General features: G+C 33.0%; 1 protein-coding gene across 1 annotated transcript; it reads left to right on the plus strand.

Moving 5' to 3' along the window:
• The first annotated feature begins 2,148 nt into the window (after positions 1-2,148).
• On the plus strand, positions 2,149-4,320 carry LOC127714037 (ankyrin-3-like). The gene has a single exon (XM_052219983.1). The coding sequence runs from the start codon at positions 2,152-2,154 to the stop codon at positions 4,318-4,320; it is 2,169 nt and encodes a 722-aa protein (XP_052075943.1). The 5' UTR covers positions 2,149-2,151.
• Positions 4,321-19,328: the final 15,008 nt, after the last annotated feature.

The raw sequence follows: 19,328 nt of genomic DNA on the forward strand, positions 1-19,328 counted from the left end.
GGAATCGATGGAAGAAATGTTTAAATATATAAATGCATATTTAAGTTCGTGGTTTTCCCGAAGTCTGCATACAAGCCTATAGGAAATTTCTGATTCATTGAACATTTAATTTCGTGGTTCATCGGTACCCACGAAATCCACGAAAATAGTATCCAATGAATATTAATGAATCCACAGTATGTCACTGTTTGTGGTGTCTTGTGCTGTCGCTAATGGCAGTTGTCCCTTGTTATTCTGCGGTTTACATGTTGTAATGTACTATAAATTATTTATTTATGCATTTCTTTGTGCTGAGTGTTCTTGCGTTTGTTTGTTCTTTATTCCTGTCACGTAGATCTGTCATTTTAACGATATTTTTTAACATTGCCATAAAAGCGAGAGGTTTGCCTAGCCATCAAACCAGGTTCAACCCACCATTTTTTCTTAGAATGTCCTGTACCAAGTCAGGAATATGGCATTTGTTATCAAATAGTCCGTTTCTTCTATGTATGTTGGCGTTTGTTTATGTTGCAGTTCAGTGTTTCTGTTATGCCGTTGTTTCCCTTTAAAGTTGATGTGTTTCCCTCGGTTTTAGTTTGTAACCCGGATTTGTTTTCTCTTAATCGATTTATGACTTTTGAACAGCGGTATAGTATTGTTGCCTTTATTTAATGGTTAATTTAACTTAGACTATTTTTTGTAGTCTATACTATTAGATATATACGTATTGTGGTTGTTTTTTTCAATACCAACACAACCGTTACCTGCTATATACGTCTATTTTAAATGATATTGTATAAAAAATAGCTGAATTTTAATCATTTCCAATTGGCTGCACTAACATATTTTTCAGAGCAAATAAAAAATCTAGTAGAAGACTGGGAAAAGAACGATAAGATGTTTGTGACTACAATAGCCAGTAATTATGTCATGGAATGTTTACAAGACAACAGTTGTGTGACTTTAACTGCCCCATCAGGAGTTGGGAAATCTTTTATCAGTAGACACACAGCACTTATTTTACAGAACAAAGGATACAAAATAATACCAGTGTATTCACCTACAGACATAAGAACCTACTATCGGCCTGGTAAACTAACAGTCTTCATTGTAGATGATATTTGTGGAAATTTTACTGCCAGCCAACAACATATTGATAGCTGGAAACAACTGTTACCTGTGATTAACACAATTATTACAGACAAATGTTGTAAGATTATTGTATCTTGTAGGTTACAAGTCTATAAAGATGAAAAGTTTAAAATATTATCACCTTTTAAAGCCTGTGAATGTAACTTAATATCAGATAAGTTATGTCTTACATATGAAGAAAAAAGTATTATAGCAAAAACATATATTGGTACAAGAGTTGACGATTTTGATGAATTATCACAAAATAGTGAATTCTTTCCACTTTTATGCTCTTTATATCATGGGGTAGAAAAAGGAGACGTTAAAGAATTTTTCAATAATCCGTTTAATGTATATAAAAATGAACTAGACAATTTAAGTATGCGAAATGATGAAGGCAACTATAAAATATGTAGTCTTTCTTTATTAGTTCTCTTTAATAATCAATTAAAAGAAAAATGGTTCCAGGGTAAAGTTTCAGATGAACAACGAAATATCATAGAAGACACATGTGAGGCTTGTGCAATCAACAGAAGTACATCAAAGGCAAAACTGAAGAAAGAACTTGATATTTTAGATGGTACATTTATCTGTAAACATAATGGTATTTATAGAACTATACATGATAAACTGTTTGACTTCCTCGCACATTACTTTGGTCAGAAAATGATGGAATGTTTAATAGATCATGGGGATAGTAATTTAGTACATGAACGTTTTATTTGGCAGAAATCACCAGATGACAAGAACAGTAACATAGACTTCATTATTGAAATACAAGAAGATTATTTCCAATCATATTTAAAAAGGTTTATAAAGGACTGGTCAGCAGGAAAGGTGTCTGTTGTATTCAGTAACAATAATATAAATGAATCATCATTTAGACAACAGTTATTAAATCACTTAAAACAACTAGATCAATTACATCAAGTAACATTAGTCAATACCAAAGATACAGTGTTATCAAAGGAGGACTGTGGAGCAGGTACAACTCCACTGATATGGAATTGTCATGATGGTTATACTGATATGGTACAGTGGATGTTACTTAATGGTGTGAATGTGGATCAGTGTAGAGATGATGGCGTTACTGGACTGTACATGGCAAGTCAAAAAGGACATATTGATATAGTAAAGTTACTGTTAGAGAATAATCCAAATGTTGATCTATGTGACAAGGATGGCTGTAGTCCACTGTACTGGGCTAGTTTGATTGGACATACTGATATAGTAAAGTTACTGATAAAGAAGATTCCTAATGTTGATCTTTGTGACAATAATGGCTGTAGTCCTCTGTACTGGGCAAGTAGGGAAGGACATACTGATATGGTAAAGTTACTGTTAGAGAAGAATCCTAATGTTGATCTATGTGACAATAATGGATGGAATCCTCTGTTGATTGCAAGTAAGAAAGGACATACTGATATAGTAAAATTACTCATAGAGAAGAATTCTTATGATGATCTATGTGACAATTATGGCTGTAGTCCTCTGTACTGGGCAAGTAGGGAAGGATATACTGATATAGTTAAGTTACTGTTAGAGAAGGACACTAATGTTGATCTATGTGACAAAGATGGTTGTAGTCCTCTGAACTGGGCAAGTAGGGAAGGACATATTGATATAGTAGAGTTACTGTTGAAGAAGGATCCTTATGTTGATCTATGTGACAATTATGGCTGTAGTCATCTGTACGGTGCAAGTCAGAATGGACATACTGATATAGTAAAGTTACTGTTAGAAAAGGATCTTAATGTTGATCTATGTGACAATAAAGGCTGTAGTCCTCTGTACTTGGCAAGTAGGGAAGGACATACTGATATAGTCAAGTTACTTTTAGAGAAGAATGCCAATGTAGATCTATGTGACAAGGATGGCTATAAACCACTGTACAGGGCAAGTAGGGAAGGACATACTGATATAGTAAGGTTACTCTTGGAGAAGGATCCTAATGTTGATCTATGTGACAATTATGGCTGTAGTCCTCTGTACGGGGTAAGTCAGAAAGGACATACTGATATAGTAAAGTTATTGTTAGAAAAGGATCCTATTGTTGACCTATGTGACAATAATGGCTGTAGTTCTCTGTACTGGGCAAGTAGGGAAGGACATACTGATATAGTAATGTTACTTTTAGAGAAGAATGCCAATGTTGATATATGTGACAAGCTTGGCTGTAGTCCTCTGTACAAGGCAATTATGGAAGGACATACTGATATAGTAAAGTTACTTTTAGAGAAGAATCCTGATATTGATCTATGTGACACGGATGGCTGTAGTCCACTGTACTGGGCTAGTTTGATTGGACATACTGATATAGTAAAGTTACTTTTAGAGAAGAATCCTGATGTTGATATATGTGACACTAATGGTTGCAGTCCTCTGTACATAGCAAGTAGGAAGGGACATACTAATATAGTAAAGTTACTGATAGGGAAGAATGCTAATGTTGATCTATGTGACAATGATGGCTGTAGTCCCCTGTACGTGGCAAGTCAGAAAGGACATACTGATATAGTGAAGTTAATGTTAGAGAAGGATCCTAATGTAGATTTTTGTGACAAAATTGTCTGTAGTCCTCTGTACTGGGCAAGTAGGAAAGGACATATTGATATAGTAAAGTTACTTTTAGAGAAGAATCCTGATATTGATCTATGTGACACGGATGGCTGTAGTCCACTGTACTGGGCAAGTAGGAAAGGACATACTGATATAGTAAAGTTACTTTTAGAGAAGAATCCTGATATTGATCTATGTGACACGGATGGCTGTAGTCCACTGTACTGGACAAGTAGGGAAGGACATACTGATATAGTAAAATTACTGCTAGAGAAGAATCCTAATGTTGATCTATGTGACAATAATGGCGGGACTCCTCTATTCTGGGCTAGTTTGATTGGACATACTGATATAGTAAAGCTACTTTTAGAGAAGAATCATAATGTTGATATATGTGACAATAATGGCGGGAGTCCTCTGTATTGGGCAAGTAAGCAGGGACATATTAATATAGTAAAGTTACTGATAGGGAAGAATGCTAATGTTGATCTATGTAACAATGATGGCTGTAGTCCTCTGTACGTGGCAAGTCAGAAAGGACATACTGATATAGTAAAGTTAATGTTAGAGAAAGATCCTAATGTTGATCTTTCTGGCATATTGGCTGTAGTCCTCTGTACTGGGCAAGTAGGAAAGGACATACTTATATAGTAAAGTTACTTTTAGAGAAGAATTCTTAAATTGATCTATGTGACAAGGATGGGTGTAGTCCTACGTACTGGGCAAGTAGTCTAGGACTTACTGATATTATAATAGTTACTTTTAGAGAAGAATCCTAATGATGATCATTGGAACGAGAATGGTTGGAGTCATCTGTACTGGGCTACTTTGGAAGGACATACTAGTAAACTTACTGTTAGAGAAGAATATTTAAGTTGATCTATGTGACAAGGATAGCTGTAGTCAACTGTACTGGGCAATTAGTCTAGGACATTCTGATATAGTATAGTTAATGATAGAGAAAATTCCTTAAGTTGATCTATATGACAAGGATGACTGTAGTCTTCTGTATAAGTAAAAATTTTGGAGGACATACTGATATAGTGAATTCACTGATAGAGATGAATCCTAATGTTGCTCAATGTGGCAATGATGGCTGTAGTCCTCTGTACTGGGCAAGAAGGGAAGGACATACTAATTTAGTAAGGTTACTGTTGAAGAAGGATCCTAAAATTGATCTATGTAACAAGAATGACTATAGTCCTCTGTACAAGTCTAGATGCCACATGTGTTATGTCGGATTTCTTATATGGTTTTGTTGATGTGTATACTTTGTAGATGTCACATCTGTTATTTTAGATTTCTTATATGGTTTTGTGGAAGCGTATACTTTGTAGATGCCACATGTGTTATGTCAGATTTCTTATATAGCTTTGTTTAAGTGTATACTTTGTTGAAGCCACATATTTGATGTCAGATTTCTTATATGGATTTGTGGAAGTGTATACTTTGTAGATTCCACATGTGTTATGTCAGATTTCTTAAATGGTTTTGTTTAAGTTTATACCTTTCAGATGTCACATGTATAATGTCAAAATTCTTATATGGTTTTGTGGAAGCGTATCCTTTGTAGATGCCACATGTGTCATGTCAGATTTCTTATATAGCTTTGTTTAAGTGTATATATGTTGATGCCACATATTTTATGTCAGATTTCTTATATGGATTTGTGGAAGTGTATACTTTGTAGATGCCACAGGTATCATGTCAGATTTCTTATATTGTTTTGTTTAAGTGTATACCTTGCAGATGTCACATGTGTTATGTCAGATTTCTCGTATGCTTTTGTTGAAGTATAGACTTTGTAGATGCCACATGTGTTATGTCTGATTTCTTATATGGTTTTATTAAGTGTATACTTTGTAGATGCCACATATATTATGTCAGATATTATATATGGTTTTGTTTAAGTGTATACTTCGTAGATTCCACATGTGTTATGTCTGATTTCTTATATGTTTTTTTAAGTGTAGACTTTGTAGAAGCCACATGTATCATGTCAGATTTCTTATATTGTTTTGTTTAAGTGTAGACTTTGTAGATGCCACATGTGTTATGTCTGATTTCTTATATGGTTTTTAAAGTGTATACTTTGTAGAAGCCACATGTATTATGTCAGATTTCTTATATTGTTTTGTTAAAGTGTAGACTTTGTAGATGCCACATGTGTTATGTCTGATTTCTTATATGGTTTTTTTAAGTGTACACTTTGTAGAAGCCACATGTATCATGTCAGATTTCGTATATTGTTTTGTTTAAGTGTAGACTTTGCAGATGTCCCACTTGTTATGTCAGATTTCTTATATGGTTTTGTTTAAGTGTATACCTATTAGATGCCACATGTGTTATGTCAGATTTCTCGTATGCTTTTGTTTAAATGTATACTTTGTAGATGCCACATGTGTTATGTAAAATTTCTTATGTGGTTTTTTTTAAGTGTATACATTGTAGAAGCCACATGTATTATATCAGATTTCTTATATTGTTTTGTTTAAATGTTTACCTTGCAGATGTCACACGTGTTATGTCAGATTTCTTATATAGCTTTGTTTTAGTGTATACTTTGATGATGCCACATATTTTATGTCAGATTTCTTATATTGATTTGTTGAAGTGTATACTTTGTAGATGTCACATGTGTTATGTCTGATTTCTTATATGGTTTTTTAAGTGTATACTTTGTAGAAGCCACATGTATCATGTCAGATTTCTTATATTGTTTTGTTTAAGTGTAGACTTTGTAGATGCCACATGTATTATGTCTGATTTCTTATATGGGTTTTTTAAGTGTATACTTTGTAGATGCCACATATATTATGTCAGATTTCTTATATTGATTTGTTGAAGTGTATACTTTGTAGATGCCACATATATTATGTCAGATTTCTTATATTGATTTGTTTAAGTGTATACTTTGTAGATGCCACATGTATTATATCAGATTTCTTATAATGTTTTATTTAAATGTTTACCTTGCAGATGTCACACGTGTTATGTCAGATTTCTTATATAGCTTTGTTTTAGTGTATACTTTGTAGAAGCCACATGTATCATGTCAGATTTCTTATATTGTTTTGTTTAAGTGTAGACTTTGTAGATGCCACATGTGTTATGTCTGATTTCTTATATGGTTTTTAAAGTGTATACTTTGTAGAAGCCACATGTATCATGTCAGATTTCTTATATTGTTTTGTTTAAGTGTAGACTTTGTAGATGCCACATGTGTTATGTCTGATTTCTTATATGGTTTTTAAAGTGTATACTTTGTAGAAGCCACATGTATCATGTCAGATTTCTTTTATTGTTTTGTTAAAGTGTAGACTTTGTAGATGCCACATGTGTTATGTCTGATTTCTTATATGGTTTTTTTAAGTGTATACTTTGTAGAAGCCACATGTATCATGTCAGATTTCGTATATTGTTTTGTTTAAGTGTAGACTTTGCAGATGTCCCACGTGTTATGTCAGATTTCTTATATGGTTTTGTTTAAGTGTATACCTATTAGATGCCACATGTGTTATGTCCGATTTCTCGTATGCTTTTGTTTAAATGTATACTTTGTAGATGCCACATGTGTTATGTAAAATTTCTTATATGGTTTTTTTAAGTGTATACGTTGTAGAAGCCACATGTATTATATCAGATTTCTTATATTGTTTTGTTTAAATGTTTACCTTGCAGATGTCACACGTGTTATGTCAGATTTCTTATATAGCTTTGTTTTAGTGTATACTTTGATGATGCCACATATTTTATGTCAGATTTCTTATATTGATTTGTTGAAGTGTATACTTTGTAGATGTCACATGTGTTATGTCTGATTTCTTATATGGTTTTTTAAGTGTATACTTTGTAGAAGCCACATGTATCATGTCAGATTTCTTATATTGTTTTGTTTAAGTGTAGACTTTGTAGATGCCACATGTATTATGTCTGATTTCTTATATGGTTTTTTTAAGTGTATACTTTGTAGATGCCACATATATTATGTCAGATTTCTTATACTGATTTGTTGAAGTATATACTTTGTAGATGCCACATATATTATGTCAGATTTCTTTTATTGATTTGTTGAAGTGTATACTTTGTAGATGCCACATGTATTATATCAGATTTCTTATAATGTTTTGTTTAAATGTTTACCTTGCAGATGTCACACGTGTTATGTCAGATTTCTTATATAGCTTTGTTTTAGTGTATACTTTGTTGATGCCACATATTTTATGTCAGATTTCTTATATTGATTTGTTGAAGTGTATACTTTGTAGATGTCACATGTGTTATGTCAGATTTCTTACATGATTTTGTTTAAGTGTAGACTTTTTAGATGCCACATATATTATGTCAGATATTATATATGGTTTTGTTTAAGTGTATACTTCGTAGATTCCACATGTGTTATGTCAGATTTCTTATATGGATTTATTGAAGTGTATACTTTGTAGATGTCACATGTGTTATGTCAGATTTTTTATCAGGTTTTGTGGAAGCGTATACTTTGTAGATGCCACATGTGTTATGTCAGATTTCTTATATAGCTTTGTTTTAGTGTATACTTTGTTGATGCCACATATTTTATGTCAGATTTCTTATATTGATTTGTTGAAGTGTATACTTTTTAGATGCCACATATATTATGTCAGATATTATATGGTTTTGTTTAAGTGTATACTTTGTAGATTCCACATGTGTTATGTCAGATTTCTTATATGGTTTTGTTGAAGTGTATATTTTGTAGATGTCACATGTGTTATGTCAGATTTTTAATATGGTTGAAGCGTATACTTTGTAGATGCCACATGTGTCATGTCAGATTTCTTATATGGTTTTGTTTAAGTGTATACCTATGAGATGTCACATGTGTCATGTCAGATTTTTTATATAGTTTTGTTTACCTGTATATTTTGTAGATGCCACATGTGTTATGTCAGATTTCTTATATGGTTGAAGCGTATACTTTGTAGATGCCACATGTGTCATGTCAGATTTCTTATATGGTTTTGTTTAAGTGTATACCTATTAGATGTCACATGTGTCATGGCAGATTTCTCGTATGCTTTTGTTGAAGTGTATACTTTGTAGATGCCACATGTGTCATGTCAGATTTCTTATAAAGTTTTGTTTAAGTGCATACTTTGTTGATGCCACATATTTTATGTCAGATTTCTTATCTGGTTTTCTTGTGATGTTAGATTACTCTAAAGATGCCACATGTGTTATTTAAGATTCCTTGTATGTTTCTGTTTAAGTGTATACTTTGCAGTTTCCATATTTGTTATGTTAAATATCTAGTATGATTTTGTTGTGGTGTTGGATTACTGTCTAGATGCCAAATATAATATGTTAGATTTCTTATATGGTTTTGTTGTGGTGTTGAATTACTGTCTAGATGCCACATGTGTTAAATATATGACTAATTTTTTCACGTCAATTTATGATTTTTTTTATGTTAAGCTGTCATAAAGAAAGTACCTATTTTATTAGAACAATAAAACCTGAATGCCATTAAATATGAAGTTTTAAACATCAACCAAACATAAGGCATGACTACAGTCTTAATTGTTCAGTGTTATACAACAACCTTAACTGTTCAAACGCTTCAAAGCAACAGAATTTTCAGAAGATTTTAATTAATTAGACGGATATGACAAAATAAAATGTAAAGATTCTTTGAACGAGTACATGCATCTTTGAGGATACTATTGTAATCAGTTGTAAAACATATTTTATGGATTGGTGACATTTTCCTCCTTTGTCTTGATTCACTGTATTGATTTTGTCTCACCTGACACAAAAATTACGATACATAATTTTTTGAGTTTTTTTCTTCTTTTTCAGAAGGTTGAGGAGCCGGATATCAATTTTATTATTTATATTCATATTTTGACATTTTGTAGGTTCAAATCCTTTTTTTTGCAAGTATCTGAAATTTAACTTATTGAATTTTTATTATATATTCATTTAAGTTTTAAATTGTCCATTTTTACTGTTTATGTTTATAAAGACATACATTACTTATCTGTATGTATACTTTGATGCATTTTTCCTGCCATTAAATGGTTCTTGTTATAAATCATATATTACTTTTGTACATCTGTGTCATTGATTTACAAAAAGGGAGGAATATTTAAAAGAACTAATTATTGATATGAATTAACTGTATTCCATGGATAATAAAATGTATTAATCAAGTCTTAAGGTATTCAGAATACATGTGAAAGTGTCACAGAGTGTTTTTATTTGTTTTCTTACAATTTTATGACATTTCATAGTACATTTGAAAGGCATGGAATATTTGTCATCACTTTGTGTCCATTGTCTGTTGCCTATTTATCCGTTTCAAAATCACTTCCTTTGAAACCTTGTAGTCAGATTGAATTGTCATTCAATTCCGCATTATTATTTTTCTATATATAATCTTCAAATGGAGTATATTTAACAAAACCATCCAAATATCTATGTATTACAATATGGCCCTGCAGAAAGATTATGCAATACTACCAATTCTATAAATAAACATTTTCGACATTTGAAAATTTCGTTAATTCTGAAATGATTGATTAGGTTTAACTGGTGAGGTAGTCATGGCAACTATAATACTAAATTGATAAATTCGATCTATTTGGTGAGGTAGTTCTGGCAAAAATAATACTGAATCTATTAATTGGGTCTAAATTGGTGAGGTAGTCCTGACAAAGATAATATTGAATTGATTGATTGGGTCTAATTGGTGAGCTAGTCGTGGCAAAGATAATACTAAATTGATGGATTGGGTCTAATTCGTGAGGTAGTCCTGGCAGCGATAATACTGAATTGATTGATTGGGTCTAATTGGTGAGGTAGTCCTGGCAATGATAATACTGAATTGATTGATTGGGTCTTATTGGTGAGGTTGTTCTGGCAGCAATAATACTGAATTGATTGATTGGGTCTAATTGGTGAGGTTGTCCTGGCAGAGATAATACTGAATTGATTGATTGGGTCCAATTGGTGAGTTTGTCCTGGCAGAAATAATACTGAATTGATTGATTGGGTCTAATTAGTGAGGTAGTCCTGACAAAAATAATACTGAATTGATTGATTAGGTCTAATTGGTGAGGTTGTCTTGGCAGAGATAATACTGAAATGATTAATTGAGTCTAATTGGTGAGGTTGTTCTGGCAGAGATAATACTGAGTTGACTGATTGTGTTTTATTTGTGAGGTTGGCCTGGCAGAGATATTACTAAACTGATTGATTGGGTATATTTGGTGAGGTAGTCCTGGCAAAGATAATACTAAATTGATTGATTGGGTCTAAGTGGTGAGGTAAACCTGACAAAGATAATACTAAATTGATTGATTGGGTCTAAGTGGTGAGGTAGTCCTGACAAAGATAATACTAAATTGATTGATTGGGTCTAATTGGTGAGGTTGTCCTGGCAGAGATAATACTGAATTGATTGATTGAGTCGATTTCGTGAGGTAGTCCTGACAAAGATAATACGGAATTGATTGATTGGGTCTAATTGGTGAGGTTGTCCTGGCAATGATAATAATGAATTGATTGATTGGGTCTAATTGGTGAGGTAATCCTGACAAAGATAATACTGAATTGATTGATTTGGTCTAACTGGTGAGGTAGTCCTGACAAAGATTGTACTGAATTGATTGATTAGGTCTAATTTGTGAGGTAGTCCTGACAAAGACAATACTGAATTGATTGATAAGGTCTAATTGGTAAGGTAGTCCTGACAAAATAATACTGAATTGAATGATTAGGTCTAAGTGGTGAGGTAGTCCTGACAAAGATAATACTGAATTGATTGATTGGGTATAATTGGTGAGGTAGTCCTGACAAAGATAACTGAATTGATTAATTGGGTCTAATTGTTGAGGTAGTCGTGGCAAAGATAATACTGAATTGATGGATTGGGTCTAATTGGTGAGGTAGTCCTGGCAGCGATAATACTGAATTGATTGATTGGGTCTAAGTGGTGAGGTTGTCCTAGCAATGATAATACTGAATTGATTGATTGGGTCTAATTGGTGAGGTAGTCCTGGCAATGATAATACTGAATTAATTGATTGAGTCTTATTGGTGAGGTTGTCCTGGCAGCGATAATACTGAATTGATTGATTGGGTCTAATTTGTGAGGTTGTCCTGGCAGAGATAATACTGGAATGGTTGATTGGGTCTAATTGGTGAGGTTGTTCTGGCAGAGATAATACTGAATTGATTGATTGGGTCAAATAAGTGAGGTAGTCCTGACAATGATAATACTGAATTGATTGATTAGGTCTAATCGGTAAGGTTGTCTTGGCAGAGTTAATACTGAAATGATTTATTGGGTCTAATTGGTGAGGTTGTCCTGGCAGAGATAATACTGAATTGACTGATTGTGTCTAATTGGTGAGGTTAGCCTGGCAGAGATATTACTAAACTGATTGATTGGGTATATTTGGTGAAGTAGTCCTGGCAAAGATAATACTAAATTGATTGATTGGGTCTAAGTGGTGTGGTAGTCCTGACAAAGATAATACTAAATTGATTGATTGGGTCTAAGTTGTGAGGTAGTCCTGACAAAGATAATACTGAATTGATTGATTAGGTCTAATTGGTTAGGTAGTCCTGACAAAATAATACTGAATTGATTGATTGGGTCTAATTGGTGAGGTAGTCCTGACAAAGATAATACTGAATTGATTGATTGGGTCTAATTGGTGAGGTAGTCGTGGCAAAGATAATACTAAATTGATGGATTGGGTCTAATTGGTGAGGTAGTCCTGGCAGCGATAATACTGAATTGATTGATTAGGTCTAATTGGTAAGGTAGTCCTGACAAAATAATACTGAATTGAATCATTAGGTCTAAGTGGTGAGATAGTCCTGACAAAGAAAATACTGCATTGATTGATTGGGTCTAATTGGTGAGGTAGTCCTGACAAAGATAACAGAATTGATTAATTGGGTCTAATTGTTAAGGTAGTCGTGGCAAAGATAATACTGAATTGATTGATTCGGTCTAAGTGATGAGGTTGTCCTAGCAATGATAATACTGAATTGATTGATTGGGTCTAATTGGTGAGGTAGTCCTGGCAATGATAATGCTGAATTGATTGAGTCTTATTGGTGAGGTTGTCCTGGCAGCGATAATACTGAATTGATTGATTGGGTCTAATTGGTGAGGTTGTTCTGGTAGAGATAATACTGAATTGATTGATTAGGTCTAATTGGTGAGGTTGTCTTGGCAGAGTTAATACTGAAATGATTTAAAGGGTCTAATTGGTGAGGTTGTCCTGGCAGAGATAATACTGAATTGACTGATTGTGTCTAATTGGTGAGGTTAGCCTGGCAGAGATATTACTAAACTGATTGATTGGGTATATTTGGTGAAGTAGTCCTGGCAAAGATAATACTAAATTGATTGATTGGGTCTAAGTGGTGTGGTAGTCCTGACAAAGATAATACTGAATTGATTGATTAGGTCTAATTGGTTAGGTAGTCCTGACAAAGATAATACTGAATTGATTGATTGGGTCTAATTGGTGAGGTAGTCGTGGCAAAGATAATACTGAATTGATGGATTGGGTCTAATTGGTGAGGTAGTCCTGGCAGCGATAATACTGAATTGATTGATTGGGTCTAAGTGGTGAGGTTGTCCTAGATTTTTTGTTAACGAGTAGCAGTTTTTAACATTGTCGAGTAATGCATCTGTAGGAAATAATTTTATTCCACAGGACAACTGCAACAGTTTTTGAGAAATCCCCTTGAAAAGATGTAAATTTTCAACAACACAAGCTTTTACTGTTCTTAGCAGTCATGTAAACAATGCAGACGCCAAAGTTTATAGTTAAATTCATTTTAAGGTTATAACAAAATCAATCTACAAATATTGTAATAATTAGATTCTGAAAATTTACTGAAATAAAAATGTTTGTAATTTTGAATTTTCATTGATAATTTATACTGATTGTTACAATTTTTGGTTTAGATTATATATTAGTTTAATTGTGATTTATAGAAATATATTTTGTTGATTATATAATCATTAGAAAAGGTACTCATAATAAAATCATTTATCCTTATGTTATATTTTCCTATTGATTAACTGTTATCTGTTGATTTTTTAAAAATACCACTTTATATAATGTCGTTTTTGGTTAAATACAGGGTTTGAACAATGTATCATGAAATCCATCAATTTGGCTTTGCAGTTCAACATGTTAGTACATTATGATAAAATATGCAATAAACATAATGGCGCATTGCATCCAACTTTAGACTGAGTTGGCACAAAGTCAAACTTGGCTTAATTATAATTAAATAATAACACCATGAAAGAAGGCTTGAAGTGCGGTTTCATGTATTCTCAAAAAACCCTACTGATTCCACGATTATTAGGACAAATTTACAGAGCATTTATATAAAAATACAGAAATTTGGGGAAAGTTTTGTTCCTAAAGTGATCTTACTGGGTCATAAGTAAGGTTTTGACAAAATTAGGTGGATAAATTTCGTCTGAGTATAAAACGGCCCTTATTGATTTTCAGGTGAAAAATGTATAAATGAGGAGATTTGGAATGATTGTCAATGAGACCACTATCACAAAAAGACCGAAGTATCTATATGTAACAGTGGTAATTGTAGGCTGAAAATGGGATAAATTATCAGTTTTCGAACAATACCATACGTAAAAAAGCTATTTCTTCCAATACATGTACAAATCAAGAAAGATCAAACACCTCTGCTTTTGAACCTATGGTGCCTCTGGTTTATTCTCCTTCATAAAGTTAGTTTTTTGATAACGATGAGTATTACCAGCTAGTTATGAAATCATTTGTTCATTGTAACGACACTAGAACGCATAGTTCTTTGACAACAAAATTTTTAGTAAGGCTTCGGTGTAGCTTTCAGATGAAGAACATCAATAAAAAACAAATTCGATTGCTTTTAACAAGTGCATTTAGAAGTCCCATGGTCTTTTGCTTCCATTCGAATACTAGAGGTATAAGGGTTAATAAAAAGCTGGTTCAAAGACTTGAAAATTGGTATTTGCTGCTTCCAAACTTAGCATGCAGCATTTAGAAGTAAGTGGGAGCTCGGATTTAGAATATTATGCCCAGGAGAGGTTACTTGTTTCTGTTGACCTTTACATTGACTTAAACTAGCAGTGATTTCTTGCCTCGGTTGGCTATACTTGTGGTCCTTATTGTCGATCTTGCAACATTTTGTTGAGGAAACTAGACATAGCGATCCTACATTCTCATGTTGGCATCATCAATATTTAGCTAGTTCAAATCTAATCAAAACCAACGAATAAACAAATATAAGCTTTTTAAAAACCTTGTCTGACTTCAGCATGTACTAAATGTACTAAAAGTTCTGGTAAAGGATTAGACTTCAGATGGGGAGGGGCTTAGATTGTCATTTAAGTGAGGATTGTCTATTGCTACGAAAATTCAGTAAAGAAATTGGAATTGGTAAATATAATATGTACAGCAGATTTCTTGTTTTTTCTTTGGGTTGGTATTTTTTTCTTTGGGGGGGGGGGGGGGGGGTTGATATATATTAATGCATTCTTCATGTAGGGGTAAAATACAGTTTTGACTTACAACTAAAACTAAGGCAGCTAGGGCAATACTGAGGAAAAAACGGATGCGCAGGTTAAGGTCTATCGGCTGTTTAATTTTCAAAATATAAAAAAACCAACCCATTCCGGAGTTTTTTCACTTGAAACTTCTTTTTTTTTTATTCAGTTTTGGGTTATTGTCTTGCAAACCATAAAAGGTGGAGATAAATTTTAAGCAGTGAAAATGACCAAAACAATAAGCATGATAAGATATACAAAAAATGACCCCTTTATTGGCTTTGAATACATACTCCCCCCCTTTTGCATTTTTTGGAAGCTTAAATCGACAAGGAGAATCATTTGACAGTAAAAATGTTCAACAAAATATGATCTACAAATGAAACATCATGGACGAACCGTCAATTGATCGTTTATAGGAGTCATTGCAAATAAACTACTGATAGATGCTAGGCTTAAAATTGTGTACGCCAGACGCACGTTTCTTCTGCAAAAGACTCATTAGTGACGCTCGAATTTGAAGAGCATTAAAGACCCAAAAAACCGAAATTTTTTCTCAAATACATCTTAGGTAATCGGTTCATTGGGTAAATTTTCTTAGTATTACAAGAATAAATAGAGAGAAATTGTAAAAAGCAAAGATAAAACTAAGAAGATGTGGTATGATTGCCGATTAGGCAACTCCCCACAAGAGACCAAATTACACAGAAATTAACAACTATAGGTCACTGTACGGCCTTCAACAATGAGCATAGTCAGCTATAAAAGGTTCCGAAATGACAGATGTAAAACAGATGCAGGACTGAAATTGTCAACTGAATCATAGGCGGATCCAGGGGGCGGGAGGCCCCCCCCAACGCTTTTGTGGGAAAAATTTTGTTGATTATATAAGGAATCACTGAAGCATGACTGGAGCGGGCCCCCTCTTAGGGCAGTCAATGGGTCCCCCCTTATGAAAATTTCTGGATCCGCCACTGTGAATCGTTATAGGAGTTCTATCCCCTGAGTGTTGTTTTTACCCATTGTTTTGGCATTTTGTCAAAACTAAAGTCAAAATAGAAACTACAAGTTGTCAGACTCCTTATTTGGTTTACTGCCATCAAAAGACAATTTCTTTGTCTAATGGAATCATGTTAGATATAATATGAACAGCATACTCCTCTATCTAACGGGGGAGGCTGGGGAGGCTTCTAGTTTTAAACATGAAACCTGTAGCCTAACCGTTTTTAATATATTGTAACGTGTACACAGGGTAAGCGTGTCTATTTCTATTTTAGAATAGGTTCGTTACCAGTTTGATACTGGATCCAAAATGTTCTATTTACAAAATATATAACAAGTAAACTTTATTCATAAATTGACATCAATGAACTAAAATATATACAACTGCTCTTTGCGTTCGCTAATGAACTATCTATAACTATACTACTTCAAATATATACAACTGGTAGAAATTTGTACTATAACAAATTTGTCTTAGGTCAGGAACAAACTTGTCCACCTGGTACAATTATGTACCCTACATGTTAACACACTTGTAACAAACTTGTCCTCTGGTACAATTATGTACCCTACAAGTTAACACACTTGTCCAATACGGTACAACACGGTACAACTTGTATCTTGGTACATTTATGAACCAACTCTAACTTGTATAAGTCCATGTTTCTAACAGGCACCAACCTGTTCTTTATTACACTTAATGTAACAGTATCTAATATATAAGAGATAACAATCTCGAATATCAACGTACCGTACCTTGGTCTTATGTCTCCGTAGACTTATGACAATCGACCTTGAGCAAGGAATCGCTCCTGTTTATATACTCCAATGGTAGCCGTACCATTCTTGAAAGAGGGGTGATCTTCCAAAGTGCCTTATTACTTATATTAGAGTTTCCATTGGAACACCCCTTCACATTTGACCTGACCCAAGGTTTACCCGCCAAATATCTTGTTCTTAGCTATGTTTTATTAAAGTTTGTAAAAATATATAAAATAAGGCTTCTGCCGAACTGTAACTAAGGTAAACGATTTTACCCAAGATACAAAATCATCACAATATTATTGCATTATTTAATGATCAAACTCCTTCTCTTTTCACCAATGATTTAGAAATAACTTCTTTTCAAGGTTCATAAAATACATCATCCCGAAAATATTTAAATCCTAAAAAATTGAATCAGTCGTCTTTCTTGTCCTTGTCTTGTTACGCCACTACAATTTATATGACATATTGACTTTTCTGAATGAAAAAAAACGACAATGACAAAATACTCAAATTTCTATATGATCAGATTTGAGATGGTCATGTTTTCAGTAGAAGCTATTACTTGTCCTATTACAAGATTCTTTTATTTTTGCAATTAACCATGATGTATGTTAATAACTTTTGAGATACAAAAAAAGCCAAACTGTTATTAATATGGGCACATCCACTAATATAAACTAATGTCTTGACGTCAGACTGGATGATACTGCAATGCTAAAGAAATCAATGTTTTATATCATTAGCTTTGAAACGCTAAACTCTTGGGAAATAGAAAAGCTATTACCTATCGAAATCCAAGCATTGCTGAAAAGAAAAGCTACTTTTTGCCAAATAACAAAGTTTTTTGAAAAACAAATAATTTTCTCGTTGCAAGCTTTTTAGAAAAAAAACTTTTATTTTCTAATTGCAGGTTGTTTTATTTAGAAAAGCCATTACACTTGTTATTACCGACGATGCAACGCTACCAAAATTGCAACACAATGGAAACTACCATGCATATTTGAAACGGAAGTCGGGAAATTTAATTCAATTGTCTGACACTTTGACGTCAGACTATCATGTAACCCAGACTAAATCAGCTCGGTTTATTTCAGTTGCTTATATATCGCTCCATTTATAGTAAAGCACTACCTTAGGGTATCATGCTTTAGACTATGAACACTAAGTTCAAATTAAAATACACGCATACATTGAAGAGAAACATGTCTATGTAAAACTTAGGTTACTTTTAAAAGTATGTATTATTATCGCGTTTGGTGTACTTGTAAAGTGCGAAACGGAATAAAACGAAACGATATATGACGAAACAAAATGAAATGAGCATTAAATTTTTCTTAATAGTTAATGTATAAAATAAAACAAGAGACAGACGGATCTAAGCGGAGAAAAAATGAATAACAAAATAAATATATCTCAAACGCGGAGAATTCATTTTAATATAAGAAACACTATAATCATGATCGTTCTTGAGTAGGAATAAAAAGAACGTAACGGAACGAATTTAATCATTTTTAATTGTAAAAAGAATAATTTAAGAGGTTGTATTTCTTTAAACAAATCGGAAATCACATGAAATATCAGTATCCTGAAATTTTTAAGATTTTGCATGTATTGAAAAAACATAATTTTTAAATGTGCATTAAACAGAAGCTAAGCGTTTTAGATAAATCATCCAGAACTATTTTGTTTTCATAATTAATCAAAAGATAACGGAGAATTTCGGATTAATTGGTCAAAACGGACAAAAGGAATTCTAGGTTGGAATGTTAACTCCTTTTTCACTGTATTGTGTTTGTTCAACACTTTTGCCAAAAAACGTCACTTGCTTGATAAGGCGCCCATCATTTTAGAGTACTGACATCATTTATAAAAAACCTTTCTTAAATTGTTTACCTGCAATTGGGAATCGGAAATAAAAATATTGTCACTAAGGTCCTGTTCCGTCCGGGAGTAAAACCCTTGCCAAATGTAAAGCGCTGAATTTTGAGTGAAATTCATGGCAATTGTGCATAGTTTGTGCTTAACATATATATATAGTATTCAGAAGAAGATGAACAGTCATGAATAAAACTATCATACTTGCGAAATAGCAGTAAATTGATCTAGACGCGTTTAATTTCACTCGAAAAAAGTTGACCGATTCACCCGAAAAACACGTTCTCAGCCGGACACTATACCTACCTATAAAATGAGACATCCAACGACCTTAATTATGCTAAAATAATAAATCAAAAATAAATATGACAAAAAGAAACCAAAATAGATTACCATATTGATTGTTCACTTCAACTTACTCATATGTTTATCGTTGATATGAACT

This window comes from Mytilus californianus, unplaced genomic scaffold (assembly GCF_021869535.1).
Source record: "Mytilus californianus isolate M0D057914Y unplaced genomic scaffold, xbMytCali1.0.p SCAF_9, whole genome shotgun sequence".
Classification (NCBI taxonomy): Eukaryota; Metazoa; Mollusca; class Bivalvia; order Mytilida; family Mytilidae; genus Mytilus; species Mytilus californianus.